Source organism: Osmerus eperlanus, chromosome 23 (genome assembly GCF_963692335.1).
Source record: "Osmerus eperlanus chromosome 23, fOsmEpe2.1, whole genome shotgun sequence".
NCBI lineage: Eukaryota > Metazoa > Chordata > Actinopteri > Osmeriformes > Osmeridae > Osmerus > Osmerus eperlanus.
Genome location: NC_085040.1, coordinates 1,153,612 through 1,173,258, shown reverse-complemented (window position 1 = coordinate 1,173,258; position 19,647 = coordinate 1,153,612). Strand labels below are relative to the sequence as shown.

Genomic DNA, 19,647 nt, shown 5'->3' with positions numbered 1-19,647 from the left:
TGCCCAGGCACCAGGGGACCTTCCAGACCTCTCCGACCCCACAGAGGAGCCTAGACCTGGGGTGAGGCGTCCGGGTGGGGGACCCCCGCTGGAGGAAGTTGAAGTGAAAGTAGAGGTGGTTGAGGATGGCGAGGAGAGGACAGGATTATGTTCCTGCGCACCCAACAGCTCTGACAAGGACGACGCCAAGAATTCAGCGTCAGACGTTTCCATCGCCGCAGAAACGGAGAGTGTCGACGACTCTTCTGAACGTGTGGTCGAACCGGCAGAGACGACCGCCGGAGCCCCACCAGACACAAACCAAACCCATCGGACGACTGGTCTGATGGGTTCTGGTGGTTTGGAGAGGGGTTGTGGCGTTGCCCCGACGACCGCAGATATGGCCGACGACGACGGGGGGAAAGAGTTCACAGACCTCACCACCGTGCCTTTCGCCCTCATTCAGGTAGAGGAGGAGGAGCTTGAAGAGGAGGAGGAGGAGGAGCTTGAAGAGGAGAAGGAGGAGCTTGAAGAGGAGAAGGAGGAGGTTGAAGAGGAGAAGGAGGAGCTTGAAGAGGAGGAGCTTGAAGAGGAGAAGGAGGAGGTTGAAGAGGAGAAGGAGGAGGTTGAGGAGGAGAACCAGACAGCTCTTCCAGAGCCGGCGTACCTGGCAGGGCCTGACAGCCATGCTCAGGTTCACCCATCCTGGGTCTGGGGACCCGTTACAAGTCCCGTGACTAGATCCAGCAGGAGGAACACGCGGACAGAGAGAGGAGAGAGGCCGAAGAAAGAAACCGAGATACCGGACGCGCCCCGTCACGTGACAAGCCCGATGACGACAAGAGCCCGAAGGAAGATGGGGGGGAGGGACTCGGGGGGGAGAGAGAGAGGCGGGCAGGTGGAGGAGGACAGGAGAGCGACGCGGAACACGATCCCTCGTCCTGTGAGGAAAGTCAGAAAGAGGGAGAACGAGACGGGGGGAGAGGAGGATTTAGACACAGGACCTGCAAGGGGAGGGGAGGCGGAGAGAGAGGAGGAGAGGGGAGAGGAGGACGCCAAGGAAGAGGAGAACATGGGAGGAGCTCAAAATCCCACGTCCAGTCCTCTGACGAGGTCTAGAACGAGAGCTACTGTCGCAGAGGAGGAGGAGGAGGAGATTCCATCGTCAGCAGACAAAGACAGAAAGGAGGAGATGGAGAAACAAAAGGTCCAGGATAAACAAATGACCGAGAAGCCAAAACACACGTCGACCACGACCGCAAGCTCCGTGCCGAGTCCTGCATCAAGTCACATGACCAGAGCCAGGCGGAGGAGCGTCACCGCGGAGGGGAAAGGAGAACGGCGGGATGAGGGGAACGAGCGTGCGGGGACGCCCCGACCCACGACCGGAGGAAGAACCAGAGACGTAGAAGAGGAGACGGTCCCGCCTCCGTCTAACAAGGAGGGGGACGGAGCGATAGAGACCGGGAGAGGAAGGAGAGACGGAACGCGCGCGAAGACGGGAGGAGAGGCCAGGCCAACGCCCCGTGACGAAGAGGGCAGGGAGGAAGAGGAGGAAAAAGAGGGGGGCGAGCCCTCTGGCGACGATCTCTCCGTCTGTCTCGCCCCTCCTGGGAAGAGGGGGAGGAGGGAGACGTACTCCGGCAAGTTTAAACACCCAGTTTCCTGGAGGACAGGATCGCAGGGGAGGAAAAGAAAGGCGGAGGAGGGGGGCGAGGACTTCGGAGGGGGGAGGCTGGTGGAGGCGAAGACGGGAGGTGTAGACGAGGGGAGGAAAGGGGAAGAGGAAGCCACGACGAGCGGGGAACACGGGAAAGCGACGACAGGAAGAGGGGGAGGAAGAGAAGAGAGAGAAAGCAGAGGGAAGAGAGAGGGCGAGGCTGCACAAGCTCTCCAAATCAAACACCGAACACGGAGGGATGAGAGTTTTAAGAAGGATAGAAGAACAAAAAGAGAGATGGAGAGAAGGAGAAAGAGATGGAGAGAATGAGTGGGGAAAATGCAGAGGAAGAAGTGAATAGAGAAAGAGACTAAATATATATACATTCAATCAGAGATTGAAAGATTCTAGTTTAACGAATCGACTCGCACAACATGTACAAATATATTTACAGTTTAATATATTAAATGTAAAATAAGTTCTAAAAATCCTGAGAAGTTATTTCTTAAAATATGTTTAGTTTACAAGTCTTCACGTCTCATACACATTCTTAAAACAAACACCTAAGGCAATAGTATTCTTCAACAAATATAAAAGGTCTTATCTATGGCTTCAGAAGGAGGAATTTTGCCATACCACACAGACAGTCTACTGATCATTCACACAGACAGTCGATCATTCACACACACAGTCTACTGATCATTCACACAGACACACACAGTCTACTGATCATTCACACAGACAGTCTACTGATCATTTAACACATAGAACACCAGGATACTATGAAGTATCAGCCACAGGATGTGCATCGTAAACCATGTTTTACAGTGGTAAGCAAACAGACAGAAACACACACACACACACACACTTCCTTGTAAAGCAGCGTTTTTTGTAAAGCTGCCTTCAACAGGTCTTCATCGTCCAAATACTAAGCAGCTAGGGGTAGCCCCGCCTTCGGAATCCTCAGTCAGCCTTCTTATTGGTTAAAACTGCTTCCGTTGTTGTTGTTTTTGCTGCCTCTGGCTCCCCATTGGTCAAGGAAGAGGATGACGTCACTGGCCCCCGCCTCCTCGGGTTGCAGGTACTCATTTAGAAGCCTCTGATAGGTCGGGTGTGATGTCAGTACTCTGAGCAGGTCCTCTGTAGAGGAGAACAAACATTACGTTTAACAGCAGGGGGTCGTGATGACAAAGCACAGCCCGAGGCAACCATAGCAACGCGTCACGTGTAATCATAAAATGTGACCCGATAACAAGTGAGATAACCAAGAAGACCGTTCAGTGTGCTGGTCAGTGACTGGACTTCCTCCTCCTCCTCCTCCTCCATCTGGCCCCACAGAACAGTCCCAGTGTTAAACTGAAGAAGCTGATCAGTCTCACAGTGTGTGTGTGTGTGTGTGTGTGAGAACAGAGGAGCAGCCAGGCTGGACTCACCCTACTGTGGGTCTCCCCCCCCACGCCAGCTCCGTGTACAGCGCTGTGGTGTTGTGCTGGGGAATGCCCACCAGCGCCCCCATCAGGTCGGACAGCTCCACTGCACTCAGACTGCCAACACCGTCACAGTCAAACATCTGGGAGGAGAATCGTTAAGGATTAGCAGCTTTTGTCTGCAAATGTGATATACAGAGTATATGGGGTGTGCTGCATATTGGTATAGAAAATATCCACATTCAGCACTTATTTGGGAAAAGACTGTCAAGCAAATACACACACAGGCGCACATACTTTTGGGAAATACTAATACATGTACACACACACGTCCTCAGGTACGTACAGTTACTGCAGTGTGCAGGAGAGACTTGAGGCCCACCAGGCCAGAGATGGCAGCCACACTCAAATAGATCTGTCTGACGTCCACCTCCTCATCCTGAAACACACACACACACACACACACAGGTCAGCATTCACATGGTTAAACACACCTCACTTCCTGGCCTGGGCTCTCACACCCACGCAGAACAGAAGCAGCTTTGAGTCGCAGAGAGGTAGGTTAGTGTGTCCTAATTTCCCCCGGAGGTAGAGAACCACACACACTGCTTACCTTGGAGTAGAGGCTGTAGATCTTGGCCGCCGTCGGTCTGTCCGTCAGTCCCAGAAGGGACGGCAGCTCGTCCTTCCCAACCATCCACCCATGACCCGACTGACACCTGTCAATCATCCTGACCAGGGCTGACTCCACATCTGCAGCTCTGAACCTGGGAGGGAGAGAGACAGGTGAGAGAGACACACAAGGAGATAGAAACAGAATCTTTCCACACACACACACACACACACACACACACACACACACACACACACACACACACACACACACACACACACACACACACACACACACACACACACACACACACACACACACACACACACACACAGGGGTCCTACCCGTTCTTGTACAGCAGGGAGAGTGTCTGTCTGGCTGGGGGCTCCAGGGGGAGGGAGATGCCTACCAGCTTGTTGACAGGAACACGGCCCTCCATCACATAGTCTGTGGCAGGCAGATCCAGGGCTCTGAGGGGACACACACACACACTGTTACACACACACACACACTTCTCCTCTCACTTCATCTCTTCTCTCTTTCCTTAACACACACACACACACTTGATTCTTAGCTCTCTCTCCTTAACACACAACTCATAAAGAGGACAGCCAGAGACCTGTCTGGAAACACACACACAAACAAACTGTCTCTCTCAAACACACACACATCAAAACGCTGTATAGACGCACTTGGCCATGAGCTTCTGAACATTGTCAGCATACAGGTTGGGGTCGGCTTTCTCTTCCGGGGATGGCGTGTAAACTGGCATGTACTGGGACCAATGAAAAAACAGCACATTAGTACTTCCTGGTATAGTGACCTATGAGAAATCATCATGTTGACCTTGGTTAGGTCCAATGGACCAATAGCATACCTCTACAGTGACGTTTGTGTAGAGCTGAGAAGTGGTGTACCACAGTGCTGCAATCCTGGGAATGACCAAACAAACGACCAAACAAACATTAGCGATCCATGTCTACATGTTCTAGATTGATTTCACAATATCACAACACCTGGTTTGGGTTTTCTACTGAGATGATAGCCTACCAGCTGGTTCCTTTGTAAGTCCACCGGGTTGTGTCCTAGAATACAGAGAAAAGTCACTTTACATGCAGTGACACAGAATCTTAAGATAGCGTCAGCCCTGTCTCACACACGCACATCACACACACCTCAAACACACCCCACCTAGGCATTCTACAGGGAGTAACCACTTGACAAAGAAACTGATTACAAAGTTTACCAGACTGCTAATAAACCTGATGAAGACCAGGACGTGCATGCCCCGCGGGCATTCCTTAACTCCTTCCAAACAGGTAAGGGTGGAAAGGTGTGTTTGTCGAGTCACATGACCTCCACCTCACACCAACGGCATGAACCGTGCCCCCGAAAGAAGCAATGTCTCGGACATACACGTATTCCATCTGCATTCCTGTCCACGAGTCACACGAGTGCTACTGTAAAACAGGTCTGGTCTAAACGCTAGGCTCGCTAGACAGGTGTCACAACTCTGCATCTCTCTGTCACCGGGACTGTGTGGGCCCCCCCCCCCCGGACCCACACTTGTTATGCAAACGAAACCCTGTGAAAAAGGGCTGGTTTCCGGTCGGATCCGGTTCTGGTCGGACCCACTTACCAGTCTGTTAGGGTACCGCAGCAGGACCGGCTGAACAGGGACGCCAGCTAGAAAGGCACCTGGAGAGAGGGGGGGGAGGAGAAAAAGGGGGAGATTGGGGGATAGGGAGGAGGGAGAAAGGGGGAGATGGGGGGGGGGTAGGGAGGAGAGAGAAAGGGGGAGATGGGGGGGGGGGGAGTACTGTGAGAAAGCCAGCTTTGCTGCTCAAACTTGCCCAGTCAGCGCTGAACACACACACTCTCGTCACACACCCTTCTCCTTCTTCCCTTATATAACATACCATCCATTCCTTATCCGTCTGTAACAATAACACACAAAGGAAGGGCGGGTGGGAGACAGGCAGAAAGAGGAAGAGAGAGAGAGAGACCCACAGGCAAAGAGAGACAGAGGGAACGAGAGACACAGAGAGAGAGACAAAGACAGGAGTGCATGTTCCTCGCAGGTCCCTAGCACAGTCTAAACTCACCAGGTTTGAACTTGATGAGCACACTGCCATTCGTCGTGGTGCCTTCTGGGAACATCAGCATCTGTTGAGGAGATAATGAAAAGAGAAAGGGTTAGGGTTGGAAAGAATGATTGAGACCAATCCAAATAACAAAAAGAGACTTTTTTAAAAGAGCTCCAACTCTAGAAAGGGAGAATGACAAGGAGACTGCGAGACACGTTTCCTGTGGACCCCTAAATCAAACCCTATTGGCTCTCACAAAGCAGTCCCTCCCCTCCTTCACCTGAGGCCAGTGTCCATTGGACGTGAGCCGCTCTTTGATGTGGGTGACACACTTCCTCCTGGACTCTGGGTCTTTTCTGCTCACTATCACAGACTGGTTAAACTCCAGCAGGGCTGGGACAGACAGGACACAGAACCGGGGTTCAGAACTAGAATCACCACGAGATTCCACAGCACTGCAGAGATAAACACTGCCAGAAATACAGGGAGGGGAGAGATGGAGGAATGAAGGTCACATCATGGAGTGAAGGGAAGAGGAGAGATGGAGGGAGGGAGGTCAAGTAATGGAGAGTGAAGAGAGGAGAGATGGAGGGAGGGAGGTCAAGTAATGGAGAGTGAAGAGAGGAGAGATGGAGGGAGGGAGGTCAAGTAATGGAGAGTGAAGAGAGGAGAGATGGAGGTCAGATACATACATACATTCCTCCGTTCGCCATTCTCTCCATTCTTTCACGCACCACCACCCTCCTTTTCAATCCATCTTGTCAACCATCAACTCATCCATCCATCCATCCCTCCCTCCCTCCCTCCCTCTCACCTCCTATGACTGGCAGGCCGGCGTTCTCAGAGCGCGACACCACGGTTGGCAGTTGGGTCGGACACAGAACCAGCATGTCCAGGAACCCGCTGTGAGGCGCCACGGCTAGCACCGGCGCCTCCTTCAGTCCGGCCCGGCGACCTTTGACCTTGATCCACAGGAACCCGAGAGAGAAGAAAGCCGCTCGGCTGAGCAGGGAAATGATGGGGTGGAAAAGCCAACGACGCCAGCCGCTGACTGGCTTAGCCCGCTCCTCCTCGGACAGACCAGCAAATCGTAGGCGCGCGAATGGCCACATGATGAGGAAGATGAGGGCGGTCAGAGTCATTCTTATGGGGAAGAGGAAACATCCTTGAACTATTCCCTGGACAGAGGAGAACGATGCATGTTATTGAATGCCTCTCATGAGTACACAATGTGCATGCAAGTACCCGAAAATAGCAACTAGGCCAATGTCGGCATGTTGCCAACATTCAAGGAGCACTTCCAAACATGGTGAAGGATACTTGGATGAGATATCCCTATGCGCTAACACAAACATCGTATGTGGTGGTCTCGTTGTCGAAGCACCCAAATGGGAAAACAACGTACCCTGATTTGCTGCGCAGTGGTCAGTTTCAGTTTGTGCACGAACGGGTGTGGACAGTCTGGCGTTGCTGAGTGACTGTAGCGTCTTTCCATGACGACACGGAAAGCTTTGACAAGTTTGACGGAGAAGTCCTCAAAAAAAGTCTTGTTTCGAACGACACCAAGTTCTTAAAAGTAAACAACAACAAAAAACGTGCGTGGAAAAAATACGATAATGTCCAGAAATTTAGAGGGCAGAGACTGGACATACGATGTGAAAAGTAACGTCGTGGAAAGAGACCCCAATGGCAATCCAAAAAAAGTGAAGTGCGTAACGTTTAAACCGAATGAACGACACACCGTGAAAAGTATTTACAGACGTTGCTTGGTTAGAATCCCAGGAACAGAAAACGAATCCCGTCCCTCCACATGGCTTGTCAACAACAGACTGCGAAGCTTGTTGCATTACCCTTTTCTAGTCACCTGTCCCGCCCATTCAACCCTCTGACAGCCCACCCTTCGCAGAACCCAATGTCAGTGTTCAACCGGTTATGTTTGAAAAAGCTGTTCCGATTGGACAAACCGGTTTTGGTGAGACTTTAGCGTTTTACGCCCAGTCGAATGGTTTCGATAGGTGCTTACCTTAAGTGTTTAATTTCACATCAAAGCTGGTGAACAGAGCTCCCAATGACTTGTTTTGGATTGATTCAAAACACGCTTTCCTACCCGCATCAGAGCACTATCTTGAATTTTCTGTGCAGCCTATTTCTTTATTTTATGACCTGCAGCTGTTTATTGCATATAGTTCATAATGTACACGTTGTATAGCGAGATTATGGCCCCGTTCTTGTGTCAACAGACCACGGCTATAGCCATAGAGTACATAAGGTGGTACTGATAGCGAGCCCCCCATTATTTACATAGAATCGGATAGATCTTTGTGGTTAGTGACCAGTTACACAATTCTTCCATTAGATGACGCTGTCTTTACCCTCAGCCAACAAATCAAGATCTAAGGTTATCCAACGTGAGTTTTTATTTGACAAAACTGGAGAAAAAAAATCATAACAGTATTTTTAATGTACCGAACTAGTATGAAAATTCAAATGTTAATATTACTCATGGTATAGACTTTTTCAATAGTTTGACAACGTTTTTTGAGGTTCTGGTTACATGTGTTGATCCCATGTGACAACTGTGGTAATATCATTAAATATGAACAAAATATGGGAAATGGATTATAAAGTGTGATGATGCAGAGAAAATCAAAAGGAAAAATAATAACAAAAGGATAAAAAGGAAAGCTAGCCAGCTCCCAAATGAATATTTATCAACAGAACAGACATCTTACACTGTTTGCATCAGAAAAGGCTAATGTGTGTGTTTGTGTAATATTTCCTTTTCACAAGACCATCCCTCCTCCCATGATCTCCATTCTCTGTGAAGGCAAGAAAATAAACAATATTAATGAACAACTATTCAACTGAATGAACAGAATCTAACCAATCCCATCCAGTTCTAGAGTGACTGCGCTACCAAATCAAATTCATTACCTGAGGGGGTTCTATGAAGGCCAGCCAATCAGACGAGTGTGTTGGGAGGAGCCCCATTGATTGACACTTATAGATGGCCAATGCCGAGCCCAGCAGGTTTCCTACCAGGTAGACCAGCCCCTGGAGCCACTGTTGACTGGAGCTCTCCAGTAGCTTAAATGCTGAGAGGAAATGGCAGTTAACAATCACACTACATCTTCCCAATGATTGAGGCACCTGAAGTAAAGCCATCAGATACTCTTTGTTGACCCTGGTAATAGATTGTGTGCACAGATTTCTGTTTGATAGTGTCAACTGATTGTGGAAGTACAGTACCATATAGTGTTACGACTCTCGTCTGGCATCAAAATACCTAGAGATGAAACTTTTAAAAAGCGTACCGCTTTCATTTACATTTAGGCATTTTAGCAGATGCTCTTATCCAGAGCGACTTACAGTAAGTACAGGGACATTCTCCCCGAGGCAAGTAGGGTGAAGTGCCTTGCCCAAGGACACAACGTCATTTTGCACAGCCAGCAATCAAACCAACAACCTTCTGATTCTGAATAGCCCGACTCCCTAACCGCTCAGCCATCTGACCCCTTTCCTCCCCAATATGCCAGCACACCCTGACCTCAGCGACAGCAGAGGTCAACCACAGTGTGCTGGTGGATGTTGGTGGTGGGTACGGTCTGGCTGTACTCACTGGCAGACATGGACATGAGGGCTTGGATGGGCCTCCAGGCCATCATGGCCACCATCATGATGGGGAAGATGGAAATGGTGTTCCCAGACATGTACATGATGAACAGGTTCATGGGGATCTGCTTCAGGGGGCCCAGCGCCACGTCCCAGCACCTCTGAGGAGAGGGAGGGAGGGAAGAGGAGACAGGGATGGGGGAGGAAGAGGAAAAAAAGAGGGAGGGAGGGACAGGGAGGAGGAAGAGAGAAGATCAGTATGCGCAAATCTTTATGTTGTCCTGTGTGCAACAGAACCATGGATTATTCTAGAAACGGAGGGGCGTGGGCCTGGGTTCCTCCCTGTGCATGGTGGATGTCCTCCTACCTTCTCCACCAGGTTCCTGTCTGTCTCCTGGACGCTGGTGTCAGGGACGGGCTTCTCCGAGTAGCCGATGGGGTAGACCACGTCCCCCTGGCCACTCTGCCTGTCCCCACGGCCCCTAGGGAGGGAGGAGGAGGGTCGAAGGGGAGGACGGAGGGCAGAAGAGAGAGAGATAGAATGAGACAGAAAGTGAGAGATGACAGAGAGAACACAGACATCATGTATTCATTTCAGACCTCTACCACAGAGCCATAGCGATGCTGTGGTATGACCTGGGACAAACAAAAGACACAATGACAGAGGAGAAATGTGAGGGAGAGCAATAGAGTGCTACTGCTGGTAGGTGATTTATAAAAGTGGTCGAAGAGGCATTACTAGTTCATTTCCACCAACGTATTCCGCCTCCTACCAACCAACGAGCCAACTCGACACCGGACCAACTCGACACCGGACCAACTCGACACCGGACCAGCTCGACACCGGACCAGCTTCTTTTCTTACCTCGTGTTGCCCATACTGAGCTCCAGAGCCCATTTCATCCGCCGGGCCCCCGCCCCCCCTCTCGTAGATAGTGCACCTCCTCCCTGTCCGCCTGGAGACGCCATGGCAACTGGCTTTACGACTACACACGAAGACGACGAGACCTAGAGAGAGATGACAGTGACTATGTGTGGTGTGACTCTCACTAGAGTGGTGACAGTCTTAAGCATTGATAGCGACGTCCTTCAGTAGTGTCGCTTACAGAGTTAAAAGTATTTAGTATCTTGATGTGTGAAAGTGAGACAATCATGAGCACTTGAGCCTTAGCGCTCAACCAACCGTCCTTAGGGGACATGCCAAGGGATAGATGGACTGTCAGCAAGCTTTCTAGCTGTAAGCACGCAATGTAGCTAGCTAGCTAGCAACATCCACACAGACATGAAGCCAACGTCAAGGGATAACAAACTGACACGTTTTCTTACCTTACAAAAACGTTCCAAATACCTCCAAGTTAACTTTACTGTTTTGTATATACAGGAGCGGATTTTTTTTAAAGGATAATAGTGAGAAATATCTGTAGCTGTCTAGAGACCAAATCGCCAACTGCAGCTTGGACTCTTTATGATGACGTTTCACAAAATAATGTCGCGTAAATGACCTCATCGCTAACCTCCAGTGGCAGAAGAAAAAAAAAACGCCAGAGACGCGTACAGTAGATATTTTATTACCAACAGTTTTCAGTATCAAACATTTTCAGTATCTTGTTACTCATTCTAGAAAAAAATACTGACACAGCGTGGGTTTACAAATGAGCAAGATTAATCCGAACAGCATTAAGAAAATACAGTGCAAAAAGGGAAAGTGTGCTTGTGCTTATAAAAAGGCACTTCAGCGAGGAATTTCACTAGTTTTCATGTAAATATACTGCATTATGTCACTAAGCATATTGTGTGTAAACGTGTGTGTACACGTGAATGCGTGTGTCACTTGTACAGGCTTAGCTCAGGACTGTGATAGAGGCACATGTAGGCGTCACACAGCAGGCGTCGAACGGACTCTCGTAGAGAGACGGGGTCTATCCTGCTCAGCTCCTCCTCTGATAGGCTGAGGTAGCGGCCCACCTCGGGACACGCCCTCACCTGCGGAATGTTGAAGCCGTTCTCCCCGCCTGGCGGCAACCATGGCAACGGGACACAAAAGAACCAGGAAGTAAGCATGAAGGAAATACTCTAATTAATAACAACAACAACAACAACAACATCAGAATCTTTATTCTATTATAAAAACTAAAAAACGTTTTTTCTTCAGCCCCAGACTAGACCTCATGTTGTTTAATTGTAACTTGTTTAACTGCATCTCTTATGGTTCTTCCCTTAGGCACTTCTTTGGTTTTTCACAATGTGTGCTTCATGTTTTGGCTGCCCGCAATGTTTGGGGCAATCTCGTTGTTATGATCAGTGACCAATGCACTTTTGTAAAGCTCTCTCTTGGAAGTCGCTTTGGCTAAATAAATGTAAATTTACATTACATTTACATTTAGTCATTTAGCAGACGCTCTTATCCGGAGCGACTTACAGTAAGTACAGGGACATTCCCCCCGAGGCAAGTAGGGTGAAGTGCCTTACCCAAGGACACAACGTCATTTCGCACAGCCGGGAATCGAACTGGCAACCTTCAGATTACGAGCCCGATTCCCTCACCGCTCAGCCACCTGACTCCCCGATGTAAATGTAGACCTCTCACCTTCCCTGTCGGCCATGCTGTCAAAGAAGAGCCAGTCGGTAGGGCGGGGCCCGTGCTTCACGAAGCTCACGTAGTGGCTGGTCTCGATGCACGTCACGGCGAACAGCGACATCCTCTGACGGGCGGCGTGCGGCGGCCCGCTCCACGGGCCCCCGGGAATGCCCACCTGGCCGGGGCGGTGGGACGCGCGCTTCCTGTGGGAGTGCACCTGGAGGAGGGAGAGAGAGAGAGAGAGAGAGAGAGAGAGAAAGAGAGAGAGAGGGAGGGGGAGAGAGAGAGAGGAAGAAAGAGAGGGAGGGGGAGAGAGAGAGAGGGAGACGGGGAGAGAGAGAGGGAGAGAGAGTTACAGAGGGAGAGAGGTCCTCAGGGTCCACTGTCCAGTATGCTTCAGATCCAACACACCATATTCAAATGAATGGTCGTTATCAAGCTTGATAACAACCATTCATTTGAATAGAACATCCCATTCATTTGAATCCGGTGTGTTTTAACAGGGAAATGCTTCTAACAGTATACCGCTGGCATACTGGATGCTAGCGTGGGCAAGTCGAGGGCTACCTGGGTGTTGCAGGTGTGGCAGTACTGTTTGAGCTTGCCAGGAGTGATGTCCGGATCGTCAAAGCACTGCATGCACTCCCATTCTGCTACAGCCTGGCATATACTGCACTGCCTGAGAGCTGGGAGTGGGGGTGGGAGTGGGAGAGAGAGAGAGAGAGAGAAGGAGGGGCGAAAGAGAGAAAGGAGGGGCGAGAGAGAGAGGGAGAAAAGGAGGGGCGAGAGGGGGAGAAGGAGAGGGGAAAGAGAGGGAGAAAATGTGGGGGGAGAGAGAGACAGGGAGTGAGAAAGAGAGAATGGGGGGTAGAAAATGAGGAAAAAAGGGGGGTGGGGAGAGAGCAAAATGAAAACAGAGATTGATATGCAACATAACGAATCCAAGCTCATGTCTCCATGACGACAAGGACAGCAAGCCCAACCCAGATCCACCGGGCTGCGTCAATGTCTGCGTTTCCCCGGGTGACTAAACCTGCCAATCACAAAAAAACGGCCAGTCAGCTGAGCTGTCTTACTGTCGTCCAGTAGGTCGGTGATGTCGATGCTCAGCGAGGGCAAGATGGCGTCAAACATCTTGAAGTCCTTGCCGAATCTGGGCATGAGCAGAGGGAGGCAGGAGGGGGCCTGGAGGACGGACAGAAAAGTGTGTGTGTGTGTGTGTGAGGGGGGGATGTATCTGTCCATACATCCATTCATCTACTCGTCTATGCATACATGTATCCATCCATCCGTCCATCACCTCAGTGAACTTGAGTCCAGTGTGCAGGAAGGAGGTCTCCAGGAGGACCTGGACACTGGCCACCCTCATGAGGGAGGCGGGGGGGGAGGAGAGGGGGAGGGGGGAGAGGGGGGGGGAGAGAGGCACGGGGGAGGAGGGGGTCAGGGGCACGGAGGGAGGGAAGAGCTGGTAGAGGTGGCACTCCTGGGCTGTTGGGTCATCGACCTGAGAGAGAGAGAGAGAGAGAGAGAGAGAGAGAGAGAGAGAGAGAGAGAGAGAGAGAGAGAGAGGGGGGGCGAGAGAGAGAGAGAGAGAGAGAGAGAGGGGGCGAGAGAGCGAGAGGGAGAGAGAGAGAATGTGTACAAAAGTGTAAACCTTTGTGCTTGTTTTTGTGAGTGGGGGATAAGGGACAGCAAAGAAGGAGGGAGAGAGTGAGGAAGGAAGGGAAGGAGGGGGGTGGTGAGGAAGAGCAGTACCTGATCTTCAGCAGAGGTTCCACCCTGAGAAGCTGGAACAGCTTGTTAAGGAACTCCTCTGGGTCTGACGGAACAAAAACAACCTGGTCTGTAACCATCCGCCCTCAATTACACACACACACCCCAGAATGGTGCACACACACACACACACCTACCTTTCTCCTGGTTGGTGAAGCCGGTATCACTATTCTCAGCCTCCAGAAGTCGTCTGAGGGCCATGGTCTTACTGGCACACACATAGCCAAACCTGGCAACGTGTACACACACAGCAAACATCACATCCACACCTGTCGAGGAAGCACCAAATCTGGCAACCCACCTCCAACACACCAACCTCTGCCAATGTGACAGTACATATTTATCAAAGTAGAGTAAAGTAGACATCCAAAAACACATACAGTACCAGTCAAAAGTCATTTTCCATGGGAAAATGTGTCCAAACTTTTGACTGGTACTGTACACGATTTATGTGTGTGATGAATAAATTACCTATTTTATCTCACTCACTCAAACACTCTCACACCCTCTCACAACCTCTCACACCCTCTCACACCCTCTCACACCCTCTCACAACCCTCTCACACCCTCTCACACCCTCTCACACACTCTCACACCCTCTCACACCCTTTCACACCCTCTCACACCTCTCACCTGCGCAGGGGGTTGACTATCTCACAGCGTAGGAGGTCCTGGGCCTGGCTGGAGTGGGAGCCGTCCTCAGGGTCAGTGGGCCACAGCAGCACCCAGTCTACAGAGCTGCAGCAGGAGAACAGACTGAGGGGGGGGGGGGGGTGAAAGGAGAGAGAGGGAGGAGGGAGAGAGGGAGGGAGGGAGATGAAAGGAGAGAGAGGGAGGAGGGAGAGAGGGAGATGAAAGGAGAGAGAAGGAGCAGGGAGAGAGGGAGGGAGATGAAAAGAGTGAGAGGGAGGAGGGAGAGAGGGAGGGAGATGAAGGAGAGAGAAGGAGGAGGGAGAGAGGGAGGGAGGGAGATGAAAGGAGAGAGAAGGAGGAGGGAGAGAGGGCGAAAAGGCAGAGAGAGAAAGTTAGATCCAAGTCAATATTACCAAAACAAACTGCATTCAATCAAAACACGGAGGACCAAGGCTCCAAACAATGATGTAATGCTCCACAGCCTATGAGCTGTGAGTTCTGTCTCCCCACCTGAAGAGGGAAGCGTCCAGGTAGCAGGAGTTGAGGTGGCCCTGGATGCCTCTCTTCCAGCCCTGGTACCTCTCCCTGGCCTCCTCCCCCTCCTCTGGGGGGGTGAGCTCCTCCACACGTTCACTACCCCACTCGGCAAACGCTGGGAGGGGGGGGGGGGGGGAGGAGAGGGTGGAGAGAACAAGGGTGGGAGGGGGGTGGAAGAGGGGAGTATGGAGATGGAGGAGGGGGGGGGAGGGGTCACAGGATGAGGTCAGACTTGAACAGGGCTGTGGAAGGGGGAGCTGGCGCAAGGGTGCCAAATGAGTACACACACACACAAACACACACACCTATGGAGTTGCAGCGCTCCACTTGGTTGACGGGCATCTCCGGGGCGGGGAACCGGGAGTCCCGTCTACAGTTGCGGAGTTTGACGAACAGCCCCTTGTTGGCGGGGCAACGGAAGTGGCGCTCGCCAAGGTAACTTCCATCTGTCCCCGCGGTCAACTCCTGGTCCTGAGGGAGGGAGGGGGGACAGAGGGAGAGAGAGAGAGAGAGAGAGAGTAACAAAGAAAGAAACAAAGAAAGTGTCTGTTTACTTGTGGACAAACAGAGTGGAGCTAGGATGACTCATGGTTGGCATGGCAACGGTAAACCTACCAGCTCGATCCAGCCACCGGTTCCGGAACGCCACTGATCTGACCAATCCAGCGGATCACTCCGAAAAGGGGCGGGTCATTCACCTCCACCATCGATCCCACCTCCAGCTCAACCTCCAATCCCGGGTCTTCGTTCTCCTCCGCCACGCCCCCGTAGCCGGGCGACCACAGAGCATTGGGAGAGGCTCCGTTCAAGGGCTGTGGTTGGTCGAGGACCGTCGGGGAGGGCGGGTCCTGGGCTTTGATTGGTGGCAGGGGAAGCGGTTTATTGGCAGGTTTGTTTGGGGGCGGGGGTTTGAGCACCAGTTTGGCAGAGTGCAGCAGGGGGGGCATCAAAGCGGTCTTAGGGGGGGAGGTGAGAGGTGCGGAGGGGGCAGGTTTGGGGGCAACGGGGGGTGGGGTTGGTCCTGGGGTGGGCTGGGTGAGTTTCAGAACCAGTTTGGAGTTGGGGGCGAGGGCGGGGTTGGCGTAGGGCAGAGCTTGGCGGCGAGATTTAGGCTCTGAAGGAAGACAAGGAGGAGGAGGAAGAAGATGAAGAGAATAATTAGGAGGAGAAGAAGTGAGAAAGAACACAAAAAAAAAAGCTTTAAAAACGCTAATGCTAACTATGATGATGTTCCACCACGGTTCCACCTGTTCTACCCGTGGTTCCCCGAGCGTTCTACCAGTGAGTAGGAGAACAGGAGTGGAGTGCTGTGAGAGCAGCGTACCTGGAGACACCTTGGAGAGGGGCAGCAGGTGGCCGTACAGAGGGGAGGGGGATGTGGCAGAGTCTGTCCCCTTTGTGAGACCCGTCCCAGTTCCCCACCGGCATGTCCTGCACACACGCACACGCACACACTGTATACAGAAACTCTTTCTACATATGTATCGAATCGCTGTTTAAACACTCCTCTCCAGCCTCTGTTACTGACCAGCAGGATGCCGACGTACATCCCCAAGGAGGCCCGTCCAGGCAGGGGCCCACAGTAGCGCACCTCCCCCCCGTGGACCGTGTTCCTCAGTGGGGGGAAGCAGACCCGCTGGCCCACCTGGAGGGGTGGAGGGGAGGCGGGGCCCCGGGGCAGGGCCGGGGTCTGGAGGGGGGCGGACTCTGCCGTCCTGGGGAGGACGCTCACCCCGGCGGTGGGGGGGAAGGGGGGAGAGGGGTGTGCGCGGACGGAGGGGTGGCGTTGGTGGTTGTCGTGGTGACCGTTGTGCTGGGGTGGTCGCGGTCGTGCTGCTCGCCGCTGTTGCCGCGGGACGAGCGCGGCAGGGAGATCTGATTGGCCGGGAGGAAGAGGGCGGAGGCCTCGGGGCAGATGAAAAGCTGGTGGCCCTTATAGGAGCCGTTACTGAGCCCTCGACCCACTGCTGCCCCCTGGAGGGAGGGAGAGGGAGGGAGGGAGGGAGGGAGAGAGGGAGGAGGGAGGGAGGGAGGGAGGGGTGGAGGGAGGGAGGGAGGGGTGGAGGGTGGAGGGAGAGAGAGAGGGAGGGGTGGAGGGAGGGAGAGGAGAGAGAGAGGGAGGGGTGGAGGGAGGGAGGGAGGGAGGGTGGAGGGAGAGAGGGGTGGAGGGAGGGAGGGAGGGTGGAGGGAGAGAGAGAGGGAGGGGTGGAGGGAGAGAGAGAGGGTGGAGGGAGGGAGGGAGGGGTGGAGGGAGGGAGGGAGGGTGGAGGGAGAGAGAGAGGGAGGGGTGGAGGAGGGAGGGGTGGAGGGTGGAGGGAGAGAGAGAGGGAGGGGTGGAGGGAGGGAGGAAGGGTGGAGGGAGAGAGGGGTGGAGGGAGGGAGGGAGGGGTGGAGGGAGGGAGGGAGAGAGAGAGGGAGGGGTGGAGGGAGGGAGGGAGGGTGGAGGGAGAGAGGGTGGAGGGAGGGAGGGAGGGAGGGTGGAGGGAGAGAGAGAGGGAGGGGTGGAGGGAGAGAGAGAGGGTGGAGGGAGGGAGGGAGGGGTGGAGGGAGGGAGGGTGGAGGGAGAGAGAGAGGGAGGGGTGGAGGGAGGGAGGAGGGGTGGAGGGTGGAGGGAGAGAGAGAGGGAGGGGTGGAGGGAGGGAGGAAGGGTGGAGGGAGAGAGGGGTGGAGGGAGGGAGGGAGGGTGGAGGGAGAGAGAGAGGGAGGGGTGGAGGGAGGGAGGGGTGGAGGGAGGGAGGGGTGGAGGGTGGAGGGAGGTGAGAGAGGGAGGGGTGGAGGGAGGGAGGGGTGGAGGGAGGGAGGGAGGGGTGTAGGGTGGAGGAGAGAGAGAGGAGGGGTGGAGGGAGGGAGGGAGAGAGAGAGGGAGGGGGGGAGGGAGGGTGGGAGGGTGGAGGGAGAGAGGGGTGGAGGGAGGGAGGGAGGGTGGATGGAGAGAGAGAGGGAGGGGTGGAGGGAGAGAGAGAGGGTGGAGGGAGGGAGGGAGGGGTGGAGGGAGGAGGGTGGAGGGAGAGAGAGAGGGAGGGGTGGAGGGAGGGAGGGAGGGGTGGAGGGTGGAGGAGAGAGAGAGGGAGGGGGTGGAGGGAGGGAGGAAGGGGTGGAGGGAGAGAGGGGTGGAGGGAGGGAGGGAGGGAGGGTGGAGGGAGAGAGAGAGGGAGGGGTGGAGGAGAGAGAGGAGGGTGGAGGGAGGAGGGAGGGGTGGAGGGAGGGAGGGAGGGTGGAGGGAGAGAGAGAGGGTGGTGGAGGGAGGAGGGGTGGAGGGAGGGAGGGTGGAGGGAGAGAGAGAGGGAGGGGTGGAGGGAGGGAGGGAGGGTGGAGGGAGGGGTGGAGGGAGGGAGGGAGGGTGGAGGGAGAGAGAGAGGGAGGGGTGGAGGAGGGAGGAGGGTGGAGGGAGAGAGAGAGGGAGGGGTGGAGGGAGGGAGGGTGGAGGGAGAGAGAGAGGGAGGGGTGGAGGGAGAGAGGGAGGGTGGAGGAGAGAGAGAGGGAGGGGTGGAGGAGGGAGGGAGGGTGGAGGGAGAGAGGAGGGAGGGGTGGAGGGAGAGAGGGGGTGGAGGGAGAGAGAGAGGGAGGGGTGGAGGGAGGGAGGGAGGGTGGAGGGAGAGAGGGAGGGGTGGAGGGAGGGAGGGAGGGGTGGAGGGAGGGAGAGAGGGAAGGGGGAGGGAGAATCATCATGGAAGATGCTAAAGGCTTTTAAGTATGGGTTTTGAGTAAAACAACAGTTCACTTTTTACAATAACACGGTACAGTAAAGGGAGAGAGATAACCATAACAATGACATACTTTCAACTGGATCCCGAACAACACTGCGCTGCTCCCTCTGGCCATTGAACCTCTGTACCTAAGCTCCGCCTCCACCGGCTCCCCCAATTGGCTCAAGTGGACAAGGAGGGGTGTGCCCATGGGCAAGCTAGCCAAACGCTGCAGATGTCTGGGGTTGGCCAGCAGTTTGAGGCGGGACTCGGGGTCAGACACAGGCTCCAGTAAGCCGCTCAGCTCACTGGGAACCTCAGTGAGGTACTGCTTGTCAATCTTCACCACACAGCCGTAATCTAGCACCTGAGAGTGAGAGACAGAGACAGAAGGAGAGAGAAAGACAAGAGAGAGAGAGAGAAAGAGGGAGAGAGAAAGACAAGAGAGAGAGAGAGAGAGAGAATATGCTGTATTGTGTATATGGAAGTGTATTGGTTTGTGTGTGCGTGTAAGATATGGGGGATCCTTTCCTACCTTCACCCAAATTTGTTCTCCCCTACTTCTTCCCGCGTCCTGCTCCTGACAGATATTCCCCCGCAGTAGCCGAATGGTTCCATCCAACTGGTCCTGAAACTTGAGGTCCGACACCACCAAGAACATTTTCGGGGGACGACGCCTCCGCTGTTCTTGGGCCCCAGACATTGTTGACGGTACGTGTGTGTGTGTGGGGCGGGATCTGCCTCTTACACTGCCTCTGGTTTAAAGGGTACAGCGTCTAGTTTACACAGCATTAGTGGTGAGCCAAATAAATGAAATACTCACATAAAATGGCCATGTACTAAATAAATCAAAAGCAACAGGTGTCCCCGTCACGGTAGCTTGGATTCTAACACTTCCTATCGTATTTGCCTACCTGACAAACGTTCATCTTAATCGAAAGATTCAGAACACCTTACGAACATAAACAAACCGAGCCTACCATTACAAATACAACTGTATTATTCGAAGATACACTTACCAACTTTTTGCCTATTACTTCCACATCGCTTCAACGAAAGTTC

General features: G+C 53.2%; 3 protein-coding genes across 3 annotated transcripts; all 3 read right to left on the bottom strand.

The window, feature by feature from the left end:
• Positions 1 to 2,637: 2,637 nt before the first annotated feature.
• On the bottom strand, positions 2,638 to 7,625 carry lpcat4 (lysophosphatidylcholine acyltransferase 4). The gene is made up of 12 exons (XM_062449126.1): positions 7,172 to 7,625; positions 6,581 to 6,944; positions 6,047 to 6,159; positions 5,785 to 5,845; positions 5,319 to 5,377; positions 4,730 to 4,764; positions 4,557 to 4,611; positions 4,372 to 4,454; positions 4,024 to 4,149; positions 3,680 to 3,833; positions 3,413 to 3,505; positions 2,638 to 3,209 (listed from the first exon to the last, which is right to left on the bottom strand). The coding sequence occupies exons 1-12, from the start codon at positions 7,259 to 7,261 to the stop codon at positions 3,069 to 3,071; spliced, it is 1,374 nt and encodes a 457-aa protein (XP_062305110.1). The 5' UTR covers positions 7,262 to 7,625; the 3' UTR covers positions 2,638 to 3,068.
• Positions 7,626 to 8,439: 814 nt separating this feature from the next.
• On the bottom strand, positions 8,440 to 10,846 carry emc4 (ER membrane protein complex subunit 4). The gene is made up of 6 exons (XM_062449160.1): positions 10,705 to 10,846; positions 10,244 to 10,386; positions 9,746 to 9,860; positions 9,386 to 9,539; positions 8,701 to 8,861; positions 8,440 to 8,585 (listed from the first exon to the last, which is right to left on the bottom strand). Exons 2-6 carry the CDS (start codon positions 10,345 to 10,347, stop codon positions 8,550 to 8,552), a joined length of 570 nt encoding a protein of 189 aa, XP_062305144.1. The 5' UTR covers positions 10,348 to 10,386; positions 10,705 to 10,846; the 3' UTR covers positions 8,440 to 8,549.
• An 87-nt stretch (positions 10,847 to 10,933) lies between these two features.
• On the bottom strand, positions 10,934 to 19,639 carry si:cabz01101003.1 (ubiquitin carboxyl-terminal hydrolase CYLD). Its single transcript, XM_062449163.1, is given in 19 exon segments — positions 10,934 to 11,390; positions 11,966 to 12,173; positions 12,524 to 12,642; positions 13,033 to 13,141; positions 13,257 to 13,441; positions 13,444 to 13,460; positions 13,712 to 13,775; positions 13,867 to 13,958; positions 14,363 to 14,485; positions 14,873 to 15,014; positions 15,205 to 15,370; positions 15,511 to 16,013; positions 16,224 to 16,272; positions 16,274 to 16,330; positions 16,428 to 16,711; positions 16,714 to 16,873; positions 18,677 to 18,952; positions 19,121 to 19,338; positions 19,605 to 19,639. Coding segments are annotated over 18 exon segments (2,907 nt in total). The 5' UTR covers positions 19,289 to 19,338; positions 19,605 to 19,639; the 3' UTR covers positions 10,934 to 11,205.
• Positions 19,640 to 19,647: the final 8 nt, after the last annotated feature.

Excerpts from the sequence above, each read along its gene's own strand:
- lpcat4 (XM_062449126.1), bottom strand. The coding sequence starts at position 7,261 with ATGGAAAGACGCTACAGTCACTCAGCAACGCCAGACTGTCCACACCCG. Across the intron at positions 5,378-5,784 it reads GCTCATCAAGTTCAAACCTG|GTGCCTTTCTAGCTGGCGTC; the intron begins GTGAGTTTAGAC and ends CCCTCTCTCCAG. Across the intron at positions 4,150-4,371 it reads GTTCAGAAGCTCATGGCCAA|AGCCCTGGATCTGCCTGCCA; the intron begins GTGCGTCTATAC and ends GTGTCCCCTCAG.
- emc4 (XM_062449160.1), bottom strand. The coding sequence starts at position 10,347 with ATGGCGTCTCCAGGCGGACAGGGAGGAGGTGCACTATCTACGAGAGGG. Across the intron at positions 9,540-9,745 it reads ACAGGAACCTGGTGGAGAAG|AGGTGCTGGGACGTGGCGCT; the intron begins GTAGGAGGACAT and ends CCCTCTCCTCAG. Across the intron at positions 8,586-8,700 it reads CCTTCATAGAACCCCCTCAG|AGAATGGAGATCATGGGAGG; the intron begins GTAATGAATTTG and ends TTGCCTTCACAG.